Source organism: Gallus gallus, chromosome 10, assembly GCF_016699485.2.
Source record: "Gallus gallus isolate bGalGal1 chromosome 10, bGalGal1.mat.broiler.GRCg7b, whole genome shotgun sequence".
In the NCBI taxonomy this organism is placed as follows: domain Eukaryota; kingdom Metazoa; phylum Chordata; class Aves; order Galliformes; family Phasianidae; genus Gallus; species Gallus gallus.
Window position 1 is genome coordinate 1,599,238 of NC_052541.1, and position 26,946 is coordinate 1,626,183.

The following is a 26,946-nucleotide window of genomic DNA, read 5'->3' on the forward strand; positions in this document are numbered from 1 at the left end:
GCATCCCGCTGCAACCCTGGCATCAACACGAGGATGCTCACGGCACTGCTAGAAAAATCACCATTTATTATCATTTAAAATACGTTCACAGCCTCGAGCCGGGCAGCCAGCTCTTCCCCAGGGCTCAGGGATTTGGCCCCATCAGCACTTTTAGTTCCCAAAAAACAGGAAAAATACAACGGAGAAATCGCACAGGTATCCCCTATCTCCCCAGCACACCGCAGCACCGGATGTGTGAGCTCAAGGGAAGGGATCCAACAAATGGCTCCGCACGGTGACAAAGGCTGACACGCGTACGGACACAACGTTCACCCTGGCTGTTCTCAGCCAGGCCTTTTGGGACATCTTAATGAGGCGAGTGGGACTAACGAAGCCTTGGTCCAGCACCATTCCCAGGCACGGTCCCCAGCAAGGACGCCCGTTGTGGAGGACCCTAAAGTGCTTTGTGTGCCCCTTTGCTCCAGGACGGAGGGGCTCAGGGGAGCATGGCACCCCCCATTCCCTGCGGCGTCTGGGTGGAGGAGGGGGTCACAGAGAGAGACAAAGAGAGCGGTGCAGCTGCACCTGCCCCAGCCTCAAGCAGGGCAGAAGCGGCCCATCCACAGGTCACAGGGCTCACAGTGAGCCTCGGGTCATCTCTGAGGAAGAAAACCCTCATCTGGAGTACAAACCAGTGATCGTTTTAGCAGCAAGTCTTAAAAGGAGGCTTGTGTTCCCCCAAGCCATTGTCCCCCGGTGTGCCAGGGAGGAAAGGGGTTGGCAGGGAGTTGGCAGCCGTGGCCATGAGCCAGCAGGTGGTCCTGCGGGGAGCAGGAGAGGAGAGTTTGGTCCCATGTTACGGCTGAGGGGATGCCGGGCCACGTACAAGTAACAGGGCTCGGTTGGAAGACAGCTCCAGCCCCTCTGGCTCTGTACACAAAGTGCTACTGCCTGGTCCTCGTCCTGCGCCGGAGTGATGGTCACCTGTGGGAGAGCAGAGTGAGCAGCTGGGGAAAGCCGCTCTGACTCAAAATATCCCCTGGCTCACAACTGCCCCATGGTCCCTCACCTCCTGTGCCCGCGGGAGAGGTAGTCCCGGTTGAGGGAGCAGAGCTGCTGCTCCAGGCGAAAGATGCGGAACGCCAGGTAGGAGGAGGACACGACCAGCAGGCAGATCCTGGGTGGAAGGAACAGTTAAAATGCTCACATGCATCCCGCATCCCCATCCCGCCTCCCCCAGCACACTTACAACACGATGAAGATCTTGAGGAGCTGGTAGTCGGAGGGTCTCAGCTCCGCCACGCAGCCCTGCTCTGCCTCCAGCTCCTCCTCTGTGTTTATTGCACTTTCTGCAAGGTGAGAGGAGTCAGCATGGGCAGCTTCTCCTGCCTGGCATCCCCACCTCCTCGTGTCACAGAATCACAGAATGGCCTGGGTTGGAAGGGACCTCAAGGATCACGAATCTCCAACCCCCCTGCCAGGCAGGGCCACCAACCTCCGCATTTACTAGACCAGGTTGCCCAAGGCCCCATCCAACAACACCTCCAGGGACGGGGCATCCACAGCCTCTCTGGGCAGCCCGTTCCAGCACCTCACCACTCTCCTGGTAAAGAACTTCCCCCTAACATCCAACCTAAATCTTCCCTCTTTCAACTTAAAACCGTTCCCCCTTTTCCTGCTGTTATCTACCCTTTCAAAGAGTTTACTCCCTTCCTGTTTATAGGCTCCCTTCAGGTACTGAAAGGCTGCAGTGAGGTCACCCCGCAGCCTTCTCTTCTCCAGGCTGAATAAGCCCAGCTCCCTCAGCCTGTCCTCATAGGGGAGGTGCTCCAGCCCCCTGCCCATCTTTGTGGCCCATCTCTGGACCCTCCCCAACAGCTTTCTGTCTTTCTTGTACTGGGGGCTCCATACCTGGACACAGTACTCCAGATGGGGCCTCACAAGAGCAGAGTGGAGAGGGACAATCACCTCCCTGTCCCTGCTGGCCACCCCTCTCATGATGGAGCCCAGGATACCATTTGCTTTCTGAGCTGCAAGAGCACACTGCTGGCTCATGTTAAGTTTGTCATCCATCAGGACCCCCAGGTCCTTCCCTGCAGAGCTGCTCTCAAGGACTGCTCCTTCCAGTCTGTATAGATGCCTGGGGTTCCTCTGGCCCAAGTGCAAAACCCTGCACTCTGCCATGTTGAACCTCATTAGGTTCACCTGGGCCCACCTTTCAAGTCTGTCAAGGTCCCTCTGAATGGCATCCCTTCCTTCCTCCGTGTCAACTGCACCACTCAGCTTGGTGTTGTCAGCAAATTTGCTGAGGGTGCACTCGATTCCATTGTTGATGTAATTGATAAAGATGTTAAAGAGCACCGGTCCCCAGACAGACCGCTGGGGGACTCCGCTCGTTACCGTCCAGTGTGCCCAGCTCCTCCAGCCTGGCATCTCCACCTCACACCCAGCATCCCCACCTCTTCCAGCCCAGCATGCCCAGCACCTCCTGCCCAGCATGCCCACACAGGCACAGCCCTCACCTGAGGCCAGGGGCTCCTCAGAGGTGAAGCTCTCCTTGGCGCTGAGGCTGCTAACAGAGGTCCGGTGGATGCACTGGTAGTCAGCATCAGGCAGGGACAGGGACAGCGAGGCAGGGGACACCTTCCTCCACTTGCCCTCAGGGACGATCACCTCCTGTGGGAATCCCTGGGTGAGCGGTGCCATCAAACACCCCCAGGCACCCCCAGAGCCACAAAGAAGCGCTCTCCTCACACGTGCTTTAGCGGGAAAGTCACGCAGAGCTCACACAGCCTATCCTGTGGTCACTGCCCCACTTCAGCATGCAGGGGTCCAACGCCAACAGCCCAGACCCCCTAACCCTATGGCAACCCAGCCCTACGGTGGCTCAGTGATACTGTGAGCACCCTCAGAGCCACACACCAGGACCAGCACCAGCTGCAGCAGCTCCATATGCATCAGCCACGACAGAACAAGTGGGCTTTTGTCCCTTTCTTTTGGCTGATTCAGTCACATGCCCAGCATATTATCAGTGCTGGCAGCTGCGAACTGCATCAGATGGGAGGCCGCAGTGAGAGCAGAGAGGTGCTTTGCACGCTGATCGGAAGCTGTGTGTCCATCAGCGAGCCCCAGGGAGTGGCTGGCAGTGCCGCACCGGCTGCACACCTCCCACACTTTGGCTTTTGCTTTTAAAGCATCACAACAGAGCCCTCAGCCCCCGGAGCACCCTGACCCTTACCAGGGACACGGCATCGGGCTCCTCTGTCAGCTCCTTCAGGCTCAGGCTCTTCTTACTCGAAACCTGAAGGGAGAACAAGACAGGATTAGACTGCCTTCCCTCTTCTCGCTCCAACGGAAGGTACAGAATGAGATTCTGAGGTTTTCAACCAGCGTGCTGTTATGCAAAGGAGCTGCTTTAATGCTCACAAGCTGGCATAGGGTGCTCAGAGAGGCAGTGCTGCCCCATTCCTGCACACACCCAGGTCATGCTGGGGGGGGCCTCAGCACCTGATGGAGCTGTGGGTGTCCCTGTTCATTGCAGGGGGTTGCATCGACAGACTTTAAGGGTCCCTTCTGACTCCAGCAATTGTGATCTGACAGGGCTGCTTTCCATTTCCCCAAAAACCCTACACAACACAGAGGAGATGAACTGTGGAGAAGGAAAACAGGACTACTGGGGCAGGAGGGAGCAGCTCCAGCACCACTTTCCATGTGCTTCAAAGGCAGAAGGAGAACTCCTGGCACCTCTCCACTCCAGCCCAAGGAGCAATGGGTTTCCTCCCCATATGAGGCTTTTTAATTCCAATTTTTAATCTGTGGCATTTTTCCCCCTATGCAGATAAGGAGATCTGGGGAAAAGCCAGCAATGCGCATAGTGGTGGAACAGGAATAGCCACCAGATTATAAACACTGCCTCTCCGCACCCTGCGAGGGCGAGCACAGGAACTCCAAGGGCTCTGCCCCACTTATCTGTGACCCAGAACAGGTCACGGGGACAGGACACTGAGTGACACCCCAGGGACAGGGACAGGTCACGTCCTGCTGGGATGCTGAGGGCAGGACTGGCCCTGTGATGCTCAACAGCATGCCCCAAAGCAAGAGACAGCCAGCGAGATGCTGGGATGGAAAACAGGCAGAGTGGGATGGGAGCCGCGTGCAGTGGTTACCTGCAGGTGTGTGCAGACCCTCCGCAGCACATCGTACACACTGTCACGGGAGATCAGCGACACAAAGATGTACTGCAAGAGAGAGAGAGAGGGCAATGGGAGGGGCTCCCCTCCGCCCTGAGCTCAGTCCCTCCTACAGACCAGAAAACAGGCTGATATGCCCGGGAGAATTTAAGCACAGGCAGAGACGTCCTGCCCTCAAATCTGCCCCTGTGGGAGCGATGTCCCCTTGCCCTCCCCACGCCACCTCCCCGCTCAGCTCCCCAGCTCTATTTTTGTAGCCTGCTCAAGCATGGGGCAGATTTTTTCAGGGCCATTTTTGCTCCCTGTGGCTCTGAGTGGCACACAGAGTGACCAGAAGGATCCCAGGGACAGCAACTCACGTCACCTCGGCAGTGCAGAAGGGCTGCAAAGGGGCAGCTGGGCTGAGAAGCCCAGAGCCCATGCTGTGCCATGGTGCCACCGCAGAGCACTGCCAGGAGCGGGTGCAGGGCACCCAGCAGGGCTACGTCAGCACATTTCAGCAGGCAACAAGCAGCGCATGTTAAGAGCTCAGCCACAGCTCACACTCAACCCATTAACCAAGTTCTGTGCCAGCCTAATTGTGGCCCGAACCCTATCCCCTCCTTGGCTGTAAGAAGTTTAAGGGTTTATCGGAACCTGGCAGAGATTGGCTGAGCTCAGACGAGTTTCACTCAGTGTTTGCTTCGGACAGAAACAAAGTGAAATACAGAAACAAAAGCAGAACTCCGCGTTTGCCCTGGCCGGCTGCCAGCACAGAGCTATGCTCAGTTCCCCAGCAGCCCAGCAGGATGGAAGGCCCCGACGCTGCAGTACCTTCCTGCTGGCAGTGGTGGTGATGGCCAGCCCGTTGGGCAGCAGCCGCGCTGTCTTGTGCTTCTTGATGAGCTGCACGGAGACCACCGGGATCACCACCTGCAGGCGAAGCGCATGGGGTGCACGATCACTTTGGGAAGGCGGGGACACGGCAAGTTACGTGGGGAGCTGGCGCTTCCCAGAGACTGCTTTGTTTTCATTAAAGGTCATGGCAACCCCCCAGCGTTAATCTCGGCTTGGAGTCGGTTTCTGCCTGACCAAAACAGTGAGGACACAGGGAGATCACCGTCCAACACAAACACAGCACGTCCCAAAAGCTCACTGCAAGAGCTCCTGCAAGCAGGGCTGCAGTGCAAAACCAGGCAGGATGCAATCTGCAAAGCCGCAACGCGCTCAGCCCGGCAACGCGCTGTGCCTCCGCAGATAGATTTGTTTCAAGCTGCTGACATAAATAATGCAGTTCCGCAGCCCAGCTTGAAAGGAAGTCGCTTCCCTCAAAGATCCCCGTCAGCCACAACATTAGTGGGGAACGTCAGCGTAAATCAGGCAGAAACGCCAAAAGAGATTCACACCCCCTCCAGAATTCTCTGGAACCTTTCTTCTCCCTTCACGCCAGGTTCTGCTGGACTCAGTGCAAAGCACTGAAGGGAACATCAGTGGTTCATGGGGAGGGAGAGGTGTGCTGCAGTGAGTTCTTTGGGATGGGGCAGTGGACACGGGGGGAGGGCTGCGCTGGGCACTACATTACCTTAATGTCCTTCCCGAAGAGGTTGGCGTAGAAGCAGAGCCAGTTGGGGGAGATGTAAAGCCGCCCCTGGATGAGGATGTCCCTCTGCAGCGCGCAGGAGCAGACTGCGGAGCAGAGCCATGTCAGAGCCCGGTGGCCCCACACCGCCTGCCCCGCACCACACACCGCCGCCCACCTTTCAGCACACTCTCCTCCGTCGGGATGTCCTTGAACAGCTTGTGGTACTGGGAGTTGTACTTGCTGGCAGCCTGCAAGAGAGCAGAGCAAAACAGTGAGGAGGAGGAGATAGGAGCACAGGGGAGAGGACACCGGCACAGCTCAGGATGGACCCACAAACATTCCCACCAATAGCTACGAGCTATCTACAGAGCTGCTGAGCCCCCACTCGCTCTCCACCGCAGCAATTCTGCTGCTGACGGATGCTTCTCCCTTGTGCCCTGCAGGGCTGTGCCACACTTGCTTTGCGCCCGTCGCGCTGTGCCATGGCAGTTCTGTGTCGCGGTCCCTCCTCACTGCACGGCGGCAGGAGTGCTGGGCAGCTCGGCAGCGGTGCGCACCTCCAGGCGCTCAAATAACGCTAGATTTAAGCCAAAAGCACAGCAGAAGCTCGGTGACTTGCACTAAATCCACTCGGGCTGCGCAGGCGGGTTTTTGCCCCCCTGCCCCTCCGCCAGCGCTCGCGGCACAGTTGCAATCCAGGCAAAGACCCAAGGGAGACGGCGGGCAGGGAGAAATGCAGCACAGCCCTGCACCAAGGTCACCCCTGCACCACACACCTTGCCACCGGATCAGCGCGGCTCAAAGAGGATCAGGCTCAGCATCACCTGGGGGCGGCCCCGATAACCCCGTCACCCCGGTGCTCCGGGGACACCGAGCTCCCCTCAGCCCCAACACAACAAGAGAAGTGCCCGGCTCCCTGGCAGCCTGCCTGGCTCTCACAGCCCTCCCAGATGCCTCTGAATAATCGGCAAAATATTTTGCTAAATATATCTGCTCCGGGACAGGGAGCTGCTCCCTGCCAAGCACAGAGCCAAGCCAAAGTGGGGCAGCCCTGAGAACCCGCTGCCCCACAGCTGCAGGCACACAGAGCACCTGGATGCCGCCTTGTGCTGCACCCAAGCGCTCTCCTTGCTGCGGGAGCAGGACACGTTCCAGATGTCCACCCGCTCTGTGTGGCTTTGGATTACCGGGCTGATCTCCTGCGTCACGATGCCAGCTGGAGAGGGTTCGGTGGCACCGTGCCTGCACGTCCGTGCTCCGAACGCACGCAGCGGGGTTGGTCTGGGCCGCCCCGAGCTCCGGGGTGCTGCTGTGCAGAGACACAGCCGTGTGCCCGGCCGGGTGCTCCCTGCGCCGTTCTCAAAGCACCAAACCCCACGGGGAGAGCTGTCCTCGGCTCCTTTCCATCCCCTTATCGCTTTGGGTTGTACGTGAGGAGAAAAGCTTTACCTCGGGCACAACGCAAAGAACCACGCAGGCTCCACGGGGAGCGGCAGGATGCGCTCACAACCAACGTTTTGCTCTGTTTTCAGCCCCCGCAGCCAGCAGAGCCCAGCGCAGAGCTCCGCTCTCCTGGCGCTCCCCGGTTCGAAGCCGCGCAGCGACTTACCGCTTCCCTCTGGCACTTCTTGATGTCCTCCTCCTTCAGGGCCTCGAGGCTGCGGGCAGAGCAAGGCGCGGCTCAGCGCGGGGCCGGCTCGCCGCGACGGGACAGGACGGGCCGGGATGGGACGGGCCGGGCCAAGGCAGCCGGCACTCACCTGCCGTCCGGGGCCTCCGCGCTGCGCTCCCTGGGCGCCGCCTGCAGCCTGTCGCGGCCCGGCATGGGCTGGGGGCTCCTCGGGGGGGCGGCCCGCTCGTGCATCGGCGCGGCGCTGCGGGGACAGCCCGTGAGCCCCGGCCCGCGGCCGCGCCGCCGCCCGTCGCTCCGCCGCCCGAGGGCAGCGCTGGGCGGACAGAAAGGGGCCGCGCTCGGCCGGGGCTCCCGCTCGGCGCCTCGAGGACGCGGGGATCTCCTCAGGGCCGCACGGAGCACAGCCGTGACCTTCCGCGCTGGCCTCGCGGCCCGCCGCCTCCCGGGACGGGCCGAGGGCCGCCCGCCCTCCCCCGGCCCCGGGGAGCGGCCCCCGTCCCGCGCCTCGGTCCCGCTCCCGCCGCGGGTTCCGAACCCGGGTCCCGGCCCGCAGCCCCTACCTGCCCGGCGGCCCCGCGCTGCCCGGCGCCGTCATGCCTCGCGGCGCCACGCCGCCCGCCTATTGGCCGTCCGCCGCCTAGCCCCGCCCCCGCCCCTCGCTCCCATTGGTGGCTGAGCGGCGCCGCTGAGCTCGATCCCTTCACACCAGCGGACCGCCCTCCGGTAGGATAGGTGGAGACCCCGCCGCAGCCCCGCCCCCTCGCGCAGTTGCCCCGCCTCTTAAAGTGCCCGCGTCCCCTGTCCGGGTGCCCTCCCGCGGTGGCCTCCCGCCGCCCCACTCCCACGCGTGATCCCGCCGTAGCGCAGCATCAGCACACGAAGCCGCGGGCAGGGGTGCTCAGCTCTTTATTGACGTGCACAGTGGTGCTCCACAACCCAATACACCCACCGGAGCAAACAGGGCGCCCAGACAAAAGGAACGCTCTCAGGAAAGGCGACAACACAGACAGACACCATAGAAGGGCAGGTGGCTGCATGGAGATGAAGCGTGCGTCCCCCACCCATCCTGCACCCCAACAACCCGCAGGACTCCACCTGCACCCAGGGGGACAACGAGCAGCACCCTGGTTTGGGATTCTTGTAGGAACCGTGGAGCACACCTTTGGAGTGTAAGCCCAGAGGGGACAACCTATAACCCCTCATGGACAGAGGGCACCAACCTGGGGGAGCTGCGGTGTGCAGCAGCAGAACCGTTACCATAAGCGCCCACTCCTTCCCCATCACCCCACAGCCGGGGCAAGGAGAGGCACAGCCACACCCTGAGGGCAGTGCTAAGCTAGGGGGACGTGGGGAGCACAGGGCCCCGCTCTGACATGGCTAACTACAGGGAGAGAGGTCTGGAAACAACTACACACTTCAAGTATTCTGAGTGATTTAAGGTCTCTTCCCCCGCTGCTGCACTCGGTGGTGTTGAGCAACCTAAATCCACGCTAGGGACGAGGAGAACATCGCAAGCGACTGCTGGCCTAATGCATGGGGAAGGGGCGCGGGGGTGGAAGAGGCGGGGGCGCCGGCAGCTCATGGCACGGGCACCACCCGCATGGTGTTGGTGTAGCCGGAGCCGGGGCGCCAGCCCGTCAGCACGATCACCAGGTCCCCGGTCTTGAAGAATCCACGGGCTTTGCCTGGGGAAAAGGAGGAAAAAGCGTCAGCACTCAGGTCTCCTCACACCCCCCTTCTCTCGCTTATTAAAGCAAACCTGGTTTTCTGCAGGCAGCTATTTCAAGGCTGCTGTGACGAAACCACCGTCCCATTTCCCCATTAGATGCGGTGCGCTTATGCAACCTCGGTCCCCCGCATCCCAACAGCAGCGCCAACACCGTGCTGCAGGTCCTGCTGCAGCCCCACCGCAGCCCCCAGAGCAAGGCAGGAGCGCAGCACTCACCGACATTCATGCCCAGGTTCACACGGAGATCCACATCCTCTGCCCAGGCATCGTGGGCCGGCTGCTTGCACAGCACGGGGAAGACGCCGCGGTACAGGTGTGCCTGGCGTGCTGTTTGGTCATTGCGGGTGACGGCGATGATGGGAGCCCGCGGGCGGTACCGGGACACCAGGTGTGCAGACCTGCAAGAAGGACAACAGGCACAGGGTGAGGCACGGCACTGCAGCGCAGGCACAACCAGAGGGGCACCCCTGCCTGCAGCACGAGGCTCAGCCCGTCATCCCGGAGAGCTCTGCCACTTCTGGAAGTGTGCCAGGTTGGGACCAGGGGATGCTGGCACAGTATTTTGCAAGAGCCGAGTCCCACCAGCAGAGCTCAACGCTCATTTCTCTATTTAGCAATGGGGCTGAGCAAGAGCAGAAGGCAACGGACTCTAACCAGTCTTGTGGGGGAAGACTGTCACACCCCTGAGTGCCATCGGCATGCTTTGGCCCCAAACACAAGCATTTATTTGTCTCTGTTGCTATGTGAAGGTGGCTAGCTGCCATTTATTCTGTCCTCTGCAAGCTCTCCTTGGAATCTCAGCAGGGTCCCTGCAAGTTTCCACCGTTCTTGTCAACCCCCACTTTGTGAGGTGGAACAAGCCTGTGTCAGCAGCACTGTGAGGAGGATGCTTCCAGAGGGCAGAATCCATGTCAGGGAAAGGCAGTCACCCCCAAAAATGGGTCTGACCACAGCTCACCAATGGGTTTAAGTCCCAGAGGAGCAGCCAACATTTAATCCCACGTGCTCATCCTCCCACCTCCCCAGAAGCAGAAGCACTGCTGCAAGCAACACTGAAGCAAGTGCCTTCATTTGGTCTTAGAGCAGGGAGTACCGGGTTGCTTTGAAGGAGGCTGCCACCCACATGCAGTGACCAGAGACACCAGTGCCTCCATACAGCAGGCAGCATGCGCTGGGTGGCAACTACAGCCTCCCCTCCCTTGGGCTCTGCTTGTAGAAGCAAAAATAAATAAATGAATAGAAGCTGCACAGCCATGCCATTTACAGCTCCGTCGTTCTGACACGCATGCCAGCAGCCTCGCCAGCTTTTGCAAACCTTGCTTTCTGGAGCCAAGCTCAGCAAGAACCTGGTTCAGAAGCCCCCAGTCACACGTGCCAGCTCTCAGACAATCCTCCCCAAACCTCCCAGCAGCTCTAACAGACACAGGTACTCCAAGGCTGTAACAGAATCCACAGCTAAAAATATTCAAATACCAGAGTTCAAATCTTTCCAAAAAGGTCAAGTGTAAGACTGGAACCTTTCACAAAGAAACTTTAGAAGGGTATCCACAACTCAGTGCTCATGTAGTCGTTCCTCATCTCTGCACAAAGTGGCTGCTTCAAATCATTCTAAGCTGTAAGTTTAGGTTAAGGGTTCACTCAAGGGCTCTTGAGGTAGGCCATGCCCAGCACGCACACAGTCGTGTTTCCGTTGCAGCACTAATTCTGTTGCCAGCTCCAGGTAAGATACTCAGCTTCTCTTCCAGAAAGTAGCTTGAGACTTATGGTCCAACACGCTTTGAGCATGGCTTCTCTAGATGGAAAAGCTGCTCACAGCCAGGCTGCAGCCCTGTGCTTCGCTCCCACTCAACAGGAAGAGCAGCATTACCAGCACGGCTGGTCAGAAATCCCTCCCTACATAGTCTCAGTCTGCATCACCACCTCACCTGAAACCACAGTGCTGGGCTCAGCTGGCAGTGCAGAAGCTGGATGCCTGCTTCTTCTGCAGGACTACTCACGGGAAGGCCTCAGGAAGCCTGTAAGAACTTGCAACGCATTCACTCCCCCTGCCTGACAGTTCTAGTTAAGCATTTTCTCTTCACCCCTCTTGTGCTTAGGGGAGCTGGGCTGGCACCCAATAGGTTCAGCAGGGTAGCAGCCAAACTACAGCTCCTTCAAGAGGACAAAGCCTTGATTGAAAGGAAAAGATTCTGCATCTGCTGAACTTTTAACTCTACTGCTAACTTGAGGACTTCTTGCTAAGAAGTTGGAAGTTGCAGCAGTTTACTTTTCCCCTCCAACTCTTCCAGCCAGCGCTGCTGGCAGAGGTGCTGTGCAGAACAGGAAGAGGCAGGGCCTGGTGCCGATGCCACGCTGGCAGGCTCGGGAACCCGGTGCTGCGTATGCGCAGATGTTTGACTTGTCTGTCACCTCCCAAGGAATCGTCGCTGCCAGAACCCGGGCTCCGCTGCTACAGCTTTATTTCAAGGCACTCTGTGTGGGTCTCCTTCCCCCAACTCGGTCACGGAGCCAGCGTGACCCGAGGGAGCCTGCGGCCTCCTACCTTCCAGACTTGGTGAGGACAATAATGGCCCCGCTGCAGCACTTGAAGGACGCTTCCACAGCGCCAACAGCAGCGGCCTCGGTGGGATCACAGTTCAGGGAGGTCAGGCGACGCAGCTCCTCAAACAGCTGCCTGTGAAAGATGGCGGCCTCCGCCTCACGGGCAATCTAGAAGAGCGACACGCATTCGGGAAGACAACACTCGTGTCAGTCACTCAGCACAGGGCAGGGTGAGGTGCTCTGTCACAGAGGTGTCACACAGCTGCTGCCAGCTTCAGGCTTTCAGAAGAGTTGCCAATGAGCCAAAATTGGCTTCAGCACCACCTTAATGAACAAGCAATTTGATCCTCCAAGTTTTTCTTCCCCCAGTTGGCGGCACCTCACCCTGCTGAGCCCACACTCAATTGCCATTCATGCCCAACTGCCAGGCACTCTTGCTCTGCTCCTACCCACCTGCGGCCCTGCCCTGCAGATACCAGAGCTGCACGCTGCTTGCTGAATGCCTGCAATGTTAAGCGTGGTCTCATTCACGCAGTGACTGGCAAGCAGCACATATCTAACCCGCATGCTGGGAGCGAGCATCGGTTACCTTACGCAGCCTAAGCCTCTCCCTTCTCTGAGCCCTACCTGCCAGACTCGGTCATAACTATCAGAGCTGCTGCTAAGCACTTAAAGGAGGCCTCCACCGCGCCTGCTGCCATGGCATCAGCAGGCTCCCTGTGGTGTACACTGTGGCGTAAGATTTCTTCAAACTGCTGACGATGGAACATTGCGGCCTCAGCCTCACGAGCAATCTGCAGGCCCGAGGAAGAAGGGCAGAGAAGAAAAGAGGAAAGAAAAGAAGGAAAGGTAGACCAGAGTAACATGAGATCACGTTAATTTGCTTAATTGTCATAGTAATGCATGCAAGAGGATACTCAAGGTCAGGGTGCAAAACACTCTTTGGCTCTCAGGTGCAATGCTGCATGTCACAGCACAGCTGCACTGGCCGCCCCACACCATCCAGCCGGCAGGTGTTTTAATGGCAGCACTCTTGCTGTATTTTGGACTCTTCTCAGATCAACCAAACACAGCTCGCTTTTCAGGGCTTACAGCATAGCCCCTCAGACTGCACTTTCTTGTGGCTGCTTATTTCACTTCTTGGTAGTTCTTCCCTGGAAAGGGAGATGTGCTCCCTTCCAGGCTTCATCTAGTTCAACTAAGAGCCAAAGAAGTTTCACCTCCAAGTGCAGTACCAACTTCTCTTTCAGTAACAGAGGAAAGAAGCAGAAGCAAGCCTTCCTTACAGGGCTGTCTCACCACGTACAGTGAAGAATTTATGCCAGGCTCAAACAGGCCAGAGGTGCACAATTAAAGGCCTCCTGGTCACAGCCTTAGCATGTGCAACAAGCTTCATGATTTATTCATCCCAGTAGCATGAGAATCACTCACATTAAAAGACAATTCCCATCTCAAAGGGCTGCACTCGTCCTTGACAACCTGATAAAGAAGGCTTGCAGAGACTAGAAAAGCATGCAAAGGCCGATCTTCTCAAGGACACTTCATCCCCTTACTCCCAAAGTTGAACAGCCGCCACACACTGCACAACAAGCTGATGTTAAAGCAAAGACTGCAGTGCCATTGTCATGGAATTTCTGTACTTGGATCCCTCTTCCAATAGAAATTTTGCTACTCTGGTGCTAATAGATTATTTTTTGTGATGCTGGAATTATCCCTCTTCCACTGATATCAGTTTAAGCCAAAGTAGTTAAGTGTCTTATGTCTAAATATAACAGGACACGTGACAGACAGGAACACGAGTCCAGGGCCAACACACTGGTCCTAAAGCACTCAGTTTTGTTTCTGCTGGCTTCACACTTACTGTTAGGTCAAATGGAATATGGAGTATACTTCTCTACCTAAAAACTCTGCAGGCACCAGCAGGCAGGCAGCACACCTTCAGCGCTCAGGCCAGAGGCAGGTAGCTCTGCACTACATGCAGAGTGAACATGAGTTTAGTGGGAAGGCTACTTCCCCACTGTAAAGAGTCACAGTGTGTGTGCCCAAGTGCCTGCTCTGACAATGACTTCAGGAGGGCATAGCAATTACTCGCTGCACATCACAGCTGGATTCACTTGCATGGAAATAGTTTAAGTGTTTGTAGTTGGCATGCAGGTAAGAGACTGGAGGGTGGAAGGGAGAGGAAAGGAAGTGGAAGAGCTATGCACATCATAGTCCTGTTAGACAGAAGGGCCATGTCAGCATTTGACAACTGCAGATCGTCAGCTGGAAGTGGAAGGAAGCCCACTCCAAGAAGTAGGAATCAGCCTGCCCAACATTTGGAAACTTGCTGCCGAACTCCAAGCACTTTTTTTTGCTGCAGAGACGCCAGTCAGGAAACAGAAAGCTCATTGCTGCAAAGCTCACTGGAAAGTGATTGCTTTGTGAAACCACGCAGCAACCCAGCAAAACCCTGGGAGAGTTTCAGTGGTGCAAAGGGTGCAGGCCCTGCTCATTTTCAGTGCTGCTGATGACCTTGCTGCCTGTGCCTATGTACATTAAACAAGATAAATCTGGATTTGCTCCTCTGCACAGCAGGTAAAAACTTACAGTTCATCTCTGGGGGCCTGAAAGAAGGAGCACCATTATCCCCAGCCCTGCAGGAAAAGTTCCTTGCAGATGCAGGGGGGGTACAGAGCCACAAACTCAGACAGGTTGTGCTGTACTTAACTAAGCTTTCAGGCCAAAACTGCAATATTCATGGCACTAAGTTTCCAAACCTTGGTAGGAAGATTCAGCCCTCAATGTAGGACTGAAAGACTAAGGAAGAACATTTTGAGTCCACAGTTAGAATTCAGCTTGTAAGCCAGCAGTCACTGCCCAGTAGTTAAGGTCATGCTTTATTTGCCACATGAGAAAACAGCACTCCATACTGACCAGGTAAAAGATGTTTAGATAATGCACTGCAAACAGAAACGCTAGCTCAGTGCCTTCAGATGTATCACCTGAGCTGCAGGTGAAACTAACGTGATTCACAGCCCTAGCAAGTGGGGAAATCCAGTACTTCTAGATGCCTTGCATCAGGATTTTTGATGAACTGAAACACAAGCTGGGTTAACATGAAGCAGAGCAGAGCTTTCTGGCAGTTCAGGCATGTAAAAACATGGTGCTGTCAGCATTCGTGCAACAAACATTCCCACCACCAAATGCATCAGCTGCTGGATGCAACACCTCAAGCCTTCTCCCCACCCTCTCCCAACCCCCAACACCCCCTCCCCCCCCTAACCCAGAGGAGTCAGCTAACACTTTTTATCTAGAGATACACTGCTTAACAAGCAGCGTCCTGACCTTGGGCAAGTTTAAAGCATTTAAAACACTAAAATGCACAAGGCACTCAAAGAAATTCATACCAAGGTAGCAGCCAAAAAGCCTTTACCGTGGCCTTAAATCAAAATGAATGTGGTATAATTGAGGTTTTAGGTCTCTGAGCACTGCAAAGCAGCTCTCAGCTCCACCTGACAGTAGCACACAGCATTCAGTCCAAGGTTCCACACTAGGTGAAGTAAACCTCATGCTGGGAGCTTGAACTAAAGAACTGCTGCTTTATGCTACTAGGTGCTGCCACCTAGCACCAGGTATTTACATCTTCATGTGTGGGCTCAGATGGAAGGCAGAGCACTGCCACTTGCACCAGGATGGCTACTCACAGCGTGCTGCATGCGCACAGCCTCCAGTGGGTAGTCTCCCTTGGCGGTCTCCCCAGACAGCATGATGCAGTCTGCTCCATCCAGAACTGCATTGGCAACATCACTGCCCTCAGCGCGGGTCGGGCGAGGTTTCTTGATCATGCTTTCCAACATCTGCAGATAAACAAGTCCAAGAGTCAGGATACAGCAGGAAGAAGTGGCTGATTTTCCACTAAGGCCCCTCAATACACACATAAGGTAGAAGTCAGGATATAACCTGACCTCTGGTAGCATTCTCCTGTAGTTACAGAGCCAAGAGGGGCCTGCTCCCTAACAACCTCTGAATTAAAGCAAAAAAAGCCAACATTTTCTCCCCACTCTACGCTTACTCCTTTTCTGAAGGGATTTAAATCACAGCACCACAGATACTGTATTCTCACTTTCTGATTCAAATTCCCAACACCAGGGCTTGGTCCAAGGAACTCAACTTGGAGATGCATTGCAGTGCATGTTCCCGTCCCTTTCTGAGGTTGCTACTAACGTGCTGTTCTGGTTGGGAACATGTGGCTGGTACATCCAGAATCTCAACTAATGACTGCCTGGAGTCAGTCTGCACTACCCTACCAGAAGCACACATTCCCACAGCCTGTGCCCAGAGCAAGTACTGCTAGAAAGTCAGCCCTGCCAGTGCCTAAGGACTGCCTGTTTGTGATCTGTACTAAAGCTGCAGAGCATCAGCTTCCTCCCCTCACTTGCAGCTCCCAAGGTAAGATTATATTGTTTTTTCAGTTCCTTCTAATGCAGCAGCGTGGGTGCAACTTTCAAAAGACCTGGGACACAGCAACTCAGAGCAATCCTTTTGTTAGGCACAGATGTGCTGCTCTGAGATGCAAAGTGCAAGTTATTTTTCCCCAAAATGTGTTTGGTCACAGCTCAAAAGGCTCGCATAGTACAAGGTTTCAAAGGGTAGAGCCTTCAGCAGCCAAACCTTAAAGGGGAAGATCCTAAATCCCTGAATTGCCTGAAGATGAGTTCTTCAGCCACCGCAACACCTCCTGGCTCTTGCTTCTCACCCAATAGCAAGTGCCATCAAGGACCTGCCCCCAGAATCTCCTCAGCGTGCAAGGACAGCTGCTGACACTCACACCCTGCCAGACCCACAAACACCCAGCCGTTACACAAGCTAGCTTCATGTTCTGAGCACCTGAGTGGCACAAATGATGGGTTTGCCAGCCCTGTTGCAGCGCCCAATCATCATCTTCTGTGCGAGGAAGACTTTTTCAGCAGGGATCTCAATACCCAGGTCACCACGGGCCACCATAATGCCATCGCTGGCCTCCATGATCTCATCAAACCTGACAACAAGAGGAGAGATTCATTACTCCCTTTGTTCTTAGGGTGGACCCTCTGCTCTGTCCCCCCTTTTCTGAAAGGAAGCATCACTCTAGAGCCTGATGCGCAGACACCCTATCGGCACACTGACCTTCCAGGTGCCATTTTGGTACCCTGTAATACCACAGTAGGAGGTAGGAAAACAAGGTCAAGCCATAGGACAGTTTCTTAAGCTATATATAAACAGATTAAGAGGAGCAAGAGTTCATCTGAGACATTTCAGTCTAATAGTTTGTCACAGATTTGGTGATTCCATGCATTAGCTCACCAGTCCGCATCCAGAACGCTGAAGTCTGAACTCACACTCATTACAAAGAGTGACGTAGCTCCTCAGAAATCTACAGAATGAAAGGGCTGTGCCCTTCTGCTGCTACAGAGTGAAGGACTTGCAGTGCCACTCGTGCAGAGCTCACCTGCGCACACCCTCGTGATTCTCAATCTTGCTGATAATCTTGATGTGCTTTCCCTTTTCCCCTAGCACCTTCCTGACAGCATGGACATCAGCAGCTTTGCGGATGAAGGAAGCGAACACCATGTCCACATTCTGCTCCACGCCAAATTTCAGGTCCTGAATGTCCTTCTCTGAGACTGCAGGCAGGTCGACCGCAGCACCTGGGAGGTTCACTCCCTTCTTACTACCAAGCATGCCACCGTTCTCAACCTCAGTCATGACAAAGTCCTTGCCTGAAACAGATGTATTCCCACAGTCAGAGCATAACAGGGCGAGCTCCCCACCACCAGCTCCCACACCCCCTCCTGCCAAATCTGCCTGAGAACCACAGTGTTTACAGCAATCACAACAGAAGCACAACACTGCTCTCCTTGGACTCCCATAACACGTGAGCTTGTAATGTACCCATGGCAGCACAGCACAAACCCACTGTGCTGCTTTTGGGAAAGATGCCTCTTTTCCCCCCATGCAGGAGACGGGGGCTGCCTCCCTCCAAGAACTAGCAGGTTGCATTTCTGCACATGAGCATCCCATAATATCCCAGCACCTCACCTGCACGCTCTGGGGTTACAGGAGATACCTCCAGGCTAGAGCAGATTTTTGAACCACCATGAAGGAAACACTGGGGAATTAACTTTCCCTTGCACTACTAGTAAAGCTAGTTCAGCTTCTAACCATAAAACACTGGGTTTTAATGTTGTAAAATTTGCTCAACTCTGAGAAGGAAGTATGAATTAACATAGTTAAATAAGCATAAGCGTGTCCCCCACATATTCACCTGTAAGAGGGGGTTTTGGATGACTAGTGAATGTCAGCTCAAGCTAATTACCCCAAACTGAGCAACTTTTTTTTTTCTCCAAACTTTCAACATTTTACAGCAGTAGTAAGTCTTAGATCTCAGTGCTAATTTCTTTAATACAGAACTTAATGAACCATTCTGGAGGGGAAAAAAAAACCCACAAAGATTCTTAGGGAAGAATGAACAGGCAGAGCTAGCAAATCCTGTGAGGGTTGCTACACACCTTTCTCCTTAACCAGCAAGGAAATGAGACCGTCATCCACATAGATTTTGCTGCCCACATCTATAACTTTGATGAGGTTCTTGTAGTCCACCCACAGCACATTCTCATCGCAGTTCTCCATGAAGGCATTGTCCAGCGTCACTTTGAGAGCTGCGCCCTTCTTGAGCTCCACCTCTGCTGTGCCACTCTGCATGTCAAAACAAGGATTTCAGAAAAAAAAACAAGCACCCAGCTGTCCCCCAGCTTGCAGCAGTCTGTGCAGACTCTTGCTACAAATGCCAGACACAGCAAACAGTTATTTTGTTCTCATAAGATAATCCTTGTTTGGGAAAAGCAGGCCATGGGAACAACACTATCTAGTCTCAGGCACCGGGGGTGGGGGTAAATAAAAAGAGCAACTTACTCCCTTGATGAGTCCAGTTCGGATTTCAGGTCCCTTGGTGTCCAGTGCAATAGCCACAGGTCTGTAGGTGATCGGGTCAGAGGCAAAGCTCTCTGTGGCCTCTCGCACGTTCTTAATTGTGCCCTCATGATACTGGAAAAGAAAGGGAAACTTTCAGCCCACTTCTACTCCACTGCTTGTGCTACATAGCCCAAACACTACTCAAGCATGATAAAACATCAGCAGCTGGAGGACTGACATGTGTGGAAGGGCTGAACACTGAGAAAGCATCACAGCTAAGTGACAGTTGCACGTGGCTGCTGTCCTCGTCCCCTCAGAGCTTAAAAGTGAAGGTGCCACACTGCCCCAAAGCCTTTCGACCTCATCCCCCTCTGTCAGTCCTACAGGCATGACCAAAACAAGGACTCTGCTGTCAGGCATACGGGTGGACACTTTTACAACTCTGGCTCAAATCTCCCCTAGGGATAAGGGATCTTCTCAGAGGATATTATCCCTTTACGTATTTGCATTTTATTTTGAGAGCTAAAGCAACTGCAGCCGGAAGTCCAAGGCTCTGTCACTGCACACCACACTCCAAAACCCTTCCACATGTGCAAGAGCATTTTGTTAGCGCTGCCAATTTCAGGACAGTTTCACAAGGAAATTCCCAACCCAATCATCTCAAACAAGCTTCAGATGATCATCAAGTCAGGTTGCTATCTAGTTTAAACAACACTAGAGATAAGCTTGACAGAGTTATGCAATACTTGGCAGGCTCCTCAAGATAAGAAATGCCCTTTCCCCTCTCTGTGGCACGGGCTGACAGCATGCAGCCTGGATCACCTGGCTGCCCTCACATCACCTGCCCTGGGATCAGGAAGGTGCAGCTGCAGCAAGCTGTGCTCAGGTTGGCGCACATGCCCTCAGCCAGAAATACACCACAGTTAACTCTCAAGAGCAGAAAAAATTAAGTTTACTGATCAAGGGCACAAGTGGAGACTGAAGAGGCACCTGGCCCTTCCACACATCACAGCTGTAACAGGGGCAGCACAGGAAACATATCTGAGCAGAGTCATGGGGCTTATCTGCTCCCAGTCACCTGGGGCATTTTATGACTTGATACAGATCAATGACCGGCTCCTAGGGAGTGTGACTTCCTTGAGAATTACGTATGTGACAGGAATGCTGACAGGGGCTTAAGTAAAGCAGACTTCCTCCATGAAAGAGCTTCAAGGTCTAGCATCTATTTGCAGTTGCTAACTCGAGCCCCATGATGTGCTTTAGGATGAACACTGGAACTGAAACAAGCGCAGCACATGAAAACCCCAGGCAACCGTCGCGGACAACGGAGTGCTTGAGGAACCAGAAGGGAACTCAGACTTGCCTGGTTACAGCTGGCAGTCAAACCAGGCAGGAGATTGCAGCATGACCAACTGCCATCACCTAACCTCCATCTAAACCAAATACGCAATTGAGCTGCACTACACCCAAAGCCAAGCCACATTCCGTGCCCTTCACCTCAGCTAACAAGCACACCAACCACAGCACTGTGCTAAGACAGCTAAGAAGGTTCAAGCTTGGCCACCAACTCTTTGCTGAGCCTGCTGGCTGTGTAGCAGCACATGACCACTGAGGGGTGAAGTTGGTCCATACGGCCCTTTCTGCATTGGAATTTTGGTCAGCTGTAGCCTGCACACTGCTGCTACCACAGGCTAATACAGTCATGGTCCAACGGCTGTGCGCAGCTAAACACTAGACCTTTTGATTTCTGCAGTGCCCTGTGGCCTTTAAAGGCCATGAGGGTGAGAGGTCGAGCTGTTACGCACCTCAGGGCTCACAGTTCAGTAAGTAAAGCCACCGACAGCTGTCATTTGGTTACAGTTTGACATTTTGAAAGCTGGAGGACAGCCAGCGTAAGAACTCAGCCTCAATGCTAAGGATGGCATTCTGGGCAACCCTGGAATGGGATCCTTTGCTCCTGTAGCGTTGCTGAGGATCTCATCTATTTATATCAAAAAGGGCTCGTCCACCACAAGCAGTGTTGATTTCTTCTGACCTTAGTCTTAGAGGTTTATTGCCCCCCAAGTGACAAGCAACCAGCCTCATGACTACTGGGAACATAACCTGAGCGGCTGGCTAGCCAGGCAAGTCCAGAAGCTCAATTCTTTCAAATGCACACAGTAATTACTTCAAATGATTTATATTTTGAGACAAGGTCATTCACTGACCGCTTGCAAAGCCTCCAACAGTGAAGCAGGGTGAACAACTGATAGTTGTGTACTCCTGCAGGGGTGCACAAGTAACTCAGGAGCAGCAGTCCTGTAAAGGAAATGCAAGTTCACTCCCCCATGAGGGGGGAAAGAAGTGAAGGGCCTCAGATATCAGCTACCTGACTCCCAAGGTAGAGGTAGGTACAGAGAAGGGTGTGGAAACAACTCAAGCTGCTACCAGAAAGCACTGAAATCTTATCAGCAGTCTTGCAGGCTTGGTATTTACAGCTGGCACACTTCCCCCACACATAAAGCTAAAGTTCTGTCTTCCTACACTACCACAGCTGCTCTGCAGCAAGCTCGATTTCCCTTGGTCTCCTCTTACAGAAGGGAAGGAAGGGATGAGCAGTTACAGGTTCAGGGCAGTGTCAGCCCCATCCCCACCCTTACCTCGTGGGTGCCGTGCGAGAAGTTGAGGCGGGCAACATTCATTCCAGATTTAATCATTTCCTTCAGCTTGTCCACAGAGCGGGAGGCTGGGCCTAAAAAAGGAGGAAACAGTTTGAATATTAACTTCATATAAATAATGAGATAACCCACAAACGTCAGGCTGTTTCACATGGAGGGGATAAGTGAAGCACAGTGGATACAGACTTGCTCAACACGAAAGCAGCTCCTTTGCCTTGTCTTAGAGAGCACATCTGAACCCAACCAGTTCAGACATCGCTCAATTTACCCCTAGCAATAAAACTGGGCAGGCAGGCATGGGAAAGTTGTGTTGTTTCAACAGACAAGACACAACCCTGGCAACGGATGAAGGCTGAAGCCATCCCACATTCCCACAATGAGTTTCACCAACGCAGGCGTTCACAGCCTAACGTGAGCCACAGTTCCTGGGATCTGGGAGCCACGTACCGATGGTGCAGATGATGCCGGTGTTTCTGGCAATGGTTGGCTCGGAGTCGATGTCCAGGCGGCACATGTGCTCCAGAAAGGTGTCTGCCATGGCAGCGTGCAGCTGCTGGGTCTGGATGAAAGCGGTCCCTGCATCGTGGTGCTTCGACATGGTTACTGGAGTTCGGTGTCTGCAAGAGAAGAAAACGGTGCCGGGTTTAGGGATTGCCCCTGCTCGCTCACCATGCAGAGACACCAACACACCCACGTGATGAATATGGAGGTAACAAGAAAGCTGCTACTGGGTCAGACTATCGTTATGTTCCTACTTGAGAGTCTTAGATACAGGCAAGACACACTTCTATTTAAATGTCATTCCCCACGGATGCCACCCAAAGCTCACCTGCCTTCTATGCAGAAGTTCCCTTCATAGCTTCTCTTCATTGCCAGTCTTCCCCTGCAGCTACACAACGCAACAAAATTCAAGCGCTTCAGTGCACAGGCAGCGCGCTGCCCGCTCCCTGCCCGCTCTCAGCCCATCTCTGCCAGCAGCCTGGGGACCGGGCAGCCGGCTGCTAGCGTGACTGCAGGCGTGCTGCACGCGGGGACACACCTCAGCACACCAAGTGCACCTAGGCTTAACCCGGCCTTTAAGCCTGCACAGATAATCAGACTTGAGTTGATTGAACACAACACCGGGGCAGACAAACGCGAATAAGGCTAAAGAATCCTTGAATGTCCTCAAGTGCCCTCTTCCAAATGAAGACACCATGCAGTCTACTGCAGCCCCTGCATTTGCAGGGGGCAGGAAGCCTCCACAGGGCTCAAGACTGGCTGATTCTGGGAGTAAGAAACTCCGTGCTTGCCTCCACGAGATGAAAGCATCCCCAGAACAGCAGGGAAGGTCCCGACCCTATAAGAAAGCTGAGTGAAACCCACAGACGTGTGCTGCAATGGGAGAATCCCCCCCCTCCTCCCCCTCCCTGAGGGGGGGGAATTGAGGAATTTTGTCCTCAAGCAGCAATACAGCTCAAAGCTGCCCATGTTCCCCTCCCTGCACACCTTCCTTCTGCATTTACACCCAGGTGAGGCAGGACTTTGTGCCTGTGCAAGGCTCAGCTTCTTGCTGTGCTGCTGCCACCACCTCGAGTGCATTGCTCCCCACGGTTGGATGGGGGCCGCTCACGCTCAGAACGCCATCGGCACACTGAGCCATGCAGGGATGCACTCCATCTGTCGCAAAAATGGAGCTCACTGCGCACGCTGCACCTCCAGCTGCACAGGGCATTAATAAACCAGCAGCTCCACTAAAGCCGGGCCGAGCAGAAGGGAACAGCATGAGCACGGAGGTCCCCCGCCGGCCGCTCCCCCCACCTACGTGCCAATCCTCTCGCAGGCAGCCCTGACTCACCATCGCCTCATCGCCGCGCGAAATGGAGCGCAAAGACGGGCCAGCAGAAACCATAATTTGTCCTGGCAGGCGTCCTTCACCTCAGCCCTGCCAGAAGCTGCTGATTCACTCGAGTCAGTACAAGAAAGCCTGCCCACATAAAAGCCTCAACAAAGGCGCCTTATTACGGGGATGCCCGCTGCTCAGACCTGAACACGGTGTTTCAGCCCTCTAACATCTGCTGGCGCATCCTGGAGCACCTGCTGGACAGTGCAAAAGGCCTCTGCTGGGAAACTGCCTCTGCAAACAGCAGCAAAAGGGCCCGCGTGGCTGTGGGGAATGGGGTGTGGGGAGGGACAAGCACTGAGTGCGACTCATATGTTCCCAGAAAGATGGGCAGCAGCTCAGCCTCCCTGCTTTGGAGGCAGCTTCCTCCCCGTGGAAACTCCCCACCCACTCAAGTCATTTGTAAGTGTGATTTTCAAGCCCCAAAGGCTTTACGATTGTATAAAAAGGCAGGAGAGTTAAAACTGCTTTGAGTCAGAATCCCCTGAGATTTTTCAGCAAATTCAAGGAGATGAGAGGCGCCGCGATGCTGTGACCTTGCCCAAGGGGGAGAGAAGAAATGCAGCAGCAGAAGAAAGAAACCCCAGCCACCGTCTGCTGGGCTGCAGGGAGCCCTACATTCCTGTGCTTCCTCCTGCATCCCATCTGCAAGGAGTGATGCTCAAAGGGCGGTTTTATAACCCTAAGAGGAATGTCTGGCATTTCCCACTTTTTGTTTTTTAAATCAGCTTCTCAGGAACACCTGAAGGCACTCTGAGCTGAGCCAGGAAGGGGGCGGGGAGTAATACCTTGCAAAGCCTGATTCCCTGCACAAAGCTGCTTTCCTTTCTCGGGGCGTAACTCTTAAATCCCCCCAAGGTATCACCCCATTTCAGGCAGGGCACGCTCAAGATGGCCGGTTCCTCCCTTGGCCGCTGAACGTTCCAGAAAGGCAGGACCGTTGCAGGGCAGCGGGGTGACTCAGTGTGAGTTGCAGTACGGAACCTCTAGCTGAGGCATTCCAGCTGTACCCCGGGGCAGGAAGGAGGCACAGCCCCACCGCCATCCCCACCCCACAGCCATGGAGCTGGGCGCACGGCAGGCTGCCAACACGGCAACCCCCCTTGCAGGGAGGGGGTGGGGGGGGGGGGGGGGGGGGAAGGATGACTCCTACTGCGGGAGGGAGGTTGCGCCGCAGCCTTATGCAACTGCAAGATGGCCTCCCAACGTCAGCCCTCGTGGGGCCGGCCGGGATGGGCCACTGAGCCTGCAGGCGGAGGATGAGCGTTGGGCACCTTCACTACGTGTTGCTATGCTGCGTCTGCCCTTCTCGGAGGACAAGGGCACGGAGCAGGCTTCGATTAAAGAACAGACGGCAAACTTATCGAGAGAGTACAGTTGAAGCGTGCACACCTTCCAGCCTCACCGCGCTGCGGGCTGCGCCGGCACAGGTCAGACAGCTTCGCTGCACAACGGCAGCAATCAGAGCTCGGCGCTCTGGAGCCGTACCCCAGGAAGCCCCCGCAGCAGTCCATGCCGTACGTGCGGGACCGCACAGCGCGGCGCCCCGCCCCGCCCCCACCCCCCGGCCCGCACAGGGCAGCACGTGGTCGCGGCGCTCAGCCCCGGGGCACGGCGAGGTGCGCGGGCGCGGCCGCTCCTCCACGGCTCGCAGCTGTCCGAGCGTTGCTCCGGGAACGGGGTGGAGCCGCGTACTGACGGCGGCGATTTCGGCCCCGCGTTGGGGTGCGGTTCTCCGGTAACCCCCCCCACACACACACAACGGCCCGGTGCCAGCGCGTGCTCTGGAGCCGTCTCTGGAGGAGGAGGGTGCCGGAACCCGGCCCCGCGCACCACCCGCTCCCCACAGAGCGCTGTGCGACCCGGAGCGGCACGAAGCGGGCTCTGCACGCCGCCTCGCCGCCCCGACGGGCGGCCGCCGTCCGCCAACAAAAGGCCCATTCACGCACCCCGAGCGCTTCAGGGCCCGCGGCGGGGCGGGGGGAGGGGGTGGGCGGCCACGCGGGGATGAATGGGACCTCGGGGCTGGGAGAGCCGGGAGCCTCGGGAAGAGCCGAGCGGGGCCCCAGCACGTGGCCGTGGCGCCGACGGCTGACTCAGCCCGGGCGGGCGGAGCGCTGCGGGCACCCATCTGCCCACCCACCCATCATCCATCCATCATCCATCCCTCCGCCAGCGCCGCCGTTACCCCAACCGCGTGGAGCCGCCCCCTCCCCTCAGCGCCCCCTCAGCGGCGCCTCAGCGCCCTGTCCTGAACGTAACGCTCCCGCCTGAACGTCGGGTCCGGCGATGATGACGGCGGCCTCGGCTGCCCGCTCGCCGCCCTCCTTCAACGCCCTCCCTATGCGGGGCCGGAGGCCGCCGTTACCTCCTGCTGCTGCTTCCGCCGCCGTGCCCAAAGCCTGTCCTGCCCGAGCGCCGCCGCCGCTCTGCACGCCTCTCGGCCGCGCCGCCAAGGTGATCCCTGCCGAAGCACCGCCCCTCGGATCCCTCCGCCCACTGCGCAGCGGGGAGAACGGCCGGGACTCTTTTTTTCCGGCGGACGCGCAAGCTGCGGAGGAAGCGATGTGACCCTCACGCGCCGCGCAGCCAATCAGAGCGTGGCACAGCCTGAGCGCACGCGGGGGAAGAGTGGCCGCGGCCTTAAAGGGACCGCGCTGCTCTTAAAGGGGCCGTGCTGATCTTAAAGGCTCTGCTGCCGTTGGCTCTCCCACCCGCGCCCGTTGCCCACGGTACCTGCAGGGATGCCGGACGGCCGAGGGACGCCGTGAAGCGGCTCCTGCTGGCCCCTGAGCCACTCCACGATGTCCCCCATATGTCACTGGGGTTGACCCCAAATGTGGGGGACAAAACAGGTGTCCCAGGGAGGAAAGGTCAATGCACCCACGTGGCTTTGTCACGCATAGCCCCCCCAACGCGATGACACCCCACGGAAGATGAAGGTGCAGGGGGAGACGTGCCATCCCCCTGCTGCCAGCCCTGTGGTCTGGGGACAGAAATAGACACTTGGGGACAAAAATAGGTGTCTCGAGTTACAGAGCGGGCCTGGGCACCCAAAATTGTCAGCAGCCATCATGTCGGTGTCCCCATGGCTCAAGGTGGCATGGGGTGAGATTTCCCCGGGTCATCCCAAGAAAGGGAGAGAGAGGTGGGGACATGAGAGCACTGTGCTGGAACTACGGGGACATCATATCAGCAACGTGGGGACCCTGTGCTGGGGCTATGGGGACACTGCTGAGGACATGGGGCACCCTACCTGGATGTTCTGCATTGGGATCGTCAGGACACTGTGCTGGGGACACTGGGGACGATGTGCCAGTACCACGAGGAGGGGCTCTGTACTGAGGCCCTCTTGGGGTCCTCGTGACAGTGATGTGGCACCCAAGGTAGGCACCCAGTGCCACAGTCATGGGGACACTGTGCTGGGAACATTGGAGACACTGAGTCGGGACCATGGGGACACAACATGGGACCATAGGGGGGCAGGGGGACACTGTGCTGGTGACACTAAGTGGAGACCATGGGGACCCAGTGTGGGGCCAGAGAGACTGGGAGGGAGCATGAAGAACCAGGGGGACCCCGCAATGGGGTCATTGAGTCAGGACCAAGGGGACTCAACATGGGACCATGGGGGACCATGGGGACCCTGTGCTGGGAACACTGAGTGAGGACTGCAGGGACCCAATGTGAGGCTGTGGGAACTATGGGGACCCAGCGTGTGGCCGTGAGCACCAAGGGGGACCATGGAGACTCTGTGCTAAGGACATTTGGGGACACTGAGCAGAGACCACGGGGCCCCAATGTAGGGACGTGGGGCACCCAATGTGAGGCCATGGGGACC

General features: G+C 56.0%; 2 protein-coding genes and 1 non-coding gene across 8 annotated transcripts; all 3 read right to left on the reverse strand.

The window, feature by feature from the left end:
- Window positions 1-46: 46 nt before the first annotated feature.
- GRAMD2 (GRAM domain containing 2) lies at window positions 47-7,987 on the reverse strand. Its single transcript, NM_001389657.2, has 12 exons — window positions 7,924-7,987; window positions 7,491-7,604; window positions 7,340-7,388; window positions 5,906-5,978; window positions 5,731-5,834; window positions 4,983-5,081; window positions 4,146-4,217; window positions 3,218-3,280; window positions 2,502-2,655; window positions 1,229-1,328; window positions 1,049-1,156; window positions 47-963 (listed from the first exon to the last, which is right to left on the reverse strand). The coding sequence occupies exons 1-12, from the start codon at window positions 7,956-7,958 to the stop codon at window positions 960-962; spliced, it is 975 nt and encodes a 324-aa protein (NP_001376586.1). The 5' UTR covers window positions 7,959-7,987; the 3' UTR covers window positions 47-959.
- MIR6660 (microRNA 6660) lies at window positions 5,815-5,924 on the reverse strand. The gene has a single exon (NR_105529.1). It is a non-coding gene; the product is annotated as a microRNA 6660 (primary transcript).
- Window positions 7,988-8,252: 265 nt separating the features above from the next.
- PKLR (pyruvate kinase, liver and RBC) lies at window positions 8,253-25,536 on the reverse strand. Of its 6 annotated transcripts, none has more exons than XM_025153808.3 (12): window positions 25,474-25,536; window positions 22,053-22,112; window positions 21,671-21,840; window positions 21,206-21,297; window positions 18,567-18,698; window positions 18,164-18,350; window positions 17,104-17,374; window positions 16,503-16,653; window positions 15,320-15,472; window positions 11,635-11,801; window positions 9,309-9,490; window positions 8,253-9,048 (listed from the first exon to the last, which is right to left on the reverse strand). In XM_025153808.3, the coding sequence occupies exons 2-12, from the start codon at window positions 22,091-22,093 to the stop codon at window positions 8,942-8,944; spliced, it is 1,653 nt and encodes a 550-aa protein (XP_025009576.1). In that variant the 5' UTR covers window positions 22,094-22,112; window positions 25,474-25,536; the 3' UTR covers window positions 8,253-8,941. The 6 variants fall into 6 exon arrangements, with proteins under 6 accessions (XP_025009576.1, XP_015134282.1, XP_046754901.1 ...); XM_015278796.4 differs by lacking the exon at window positions 11,635-11,801 and adding an exon at window positions 12,261-12,427; XM_046898945.1 differs by lacking the exon at window positions 11,635-11,801 and adding an exon at window positions 12,261-12,427 and having other exon boundaries at window positions 23,894-25,536.
- Window positions 25,537-26,946: the final 1,410 nt, after the last annotated feature.

Bases quoted from the DNA above. Each gene is read 5' to 3' on its own strand.
- PKLR (XM_025153808.3), bottom strand. From the start codon at position 22,093: ATGAAGAGAAGCTATGAAGGGAACTTCTGCATAGAAGGCAG. The intron at 11,802-15,319 runs GTGAGTAGCCAT...TCGCTCTTCTAG, and splicing joins CTGTGCGCATGCAGCACGCT to ATTGCCCGTGAGGCGGAGGC. The intron at 9,049-9,308 runs GTGAGTGCTGCG...CCTTTTCCCCAG, and splicing joins GAACCTGGGCATGAATGTCG to GCAAAGCCCGTGGATTCTTC.
- GRAMD2 (NM_001389657.2), bottom strand. From the start codon at position 7,958: ATGACGGCGCCGGGCAGCGCGGGGCCGCCGGGCAG. The intron at 5,979-7,339 runs GTAAGTCGCTGC...GCTCTCTTGCAG, and splicing joins AGAAGTGCCAGAGGGAAGCG to GCTGCCAGCAAGTACAACTC. The intron at 4,218-4,982 runs GTACTGCAGCGT...TCTCTCTTGCAG, and splicing joins CCACCACTGCCAGCAGGAAG to TACATCTTTGTGTCGCTGAT.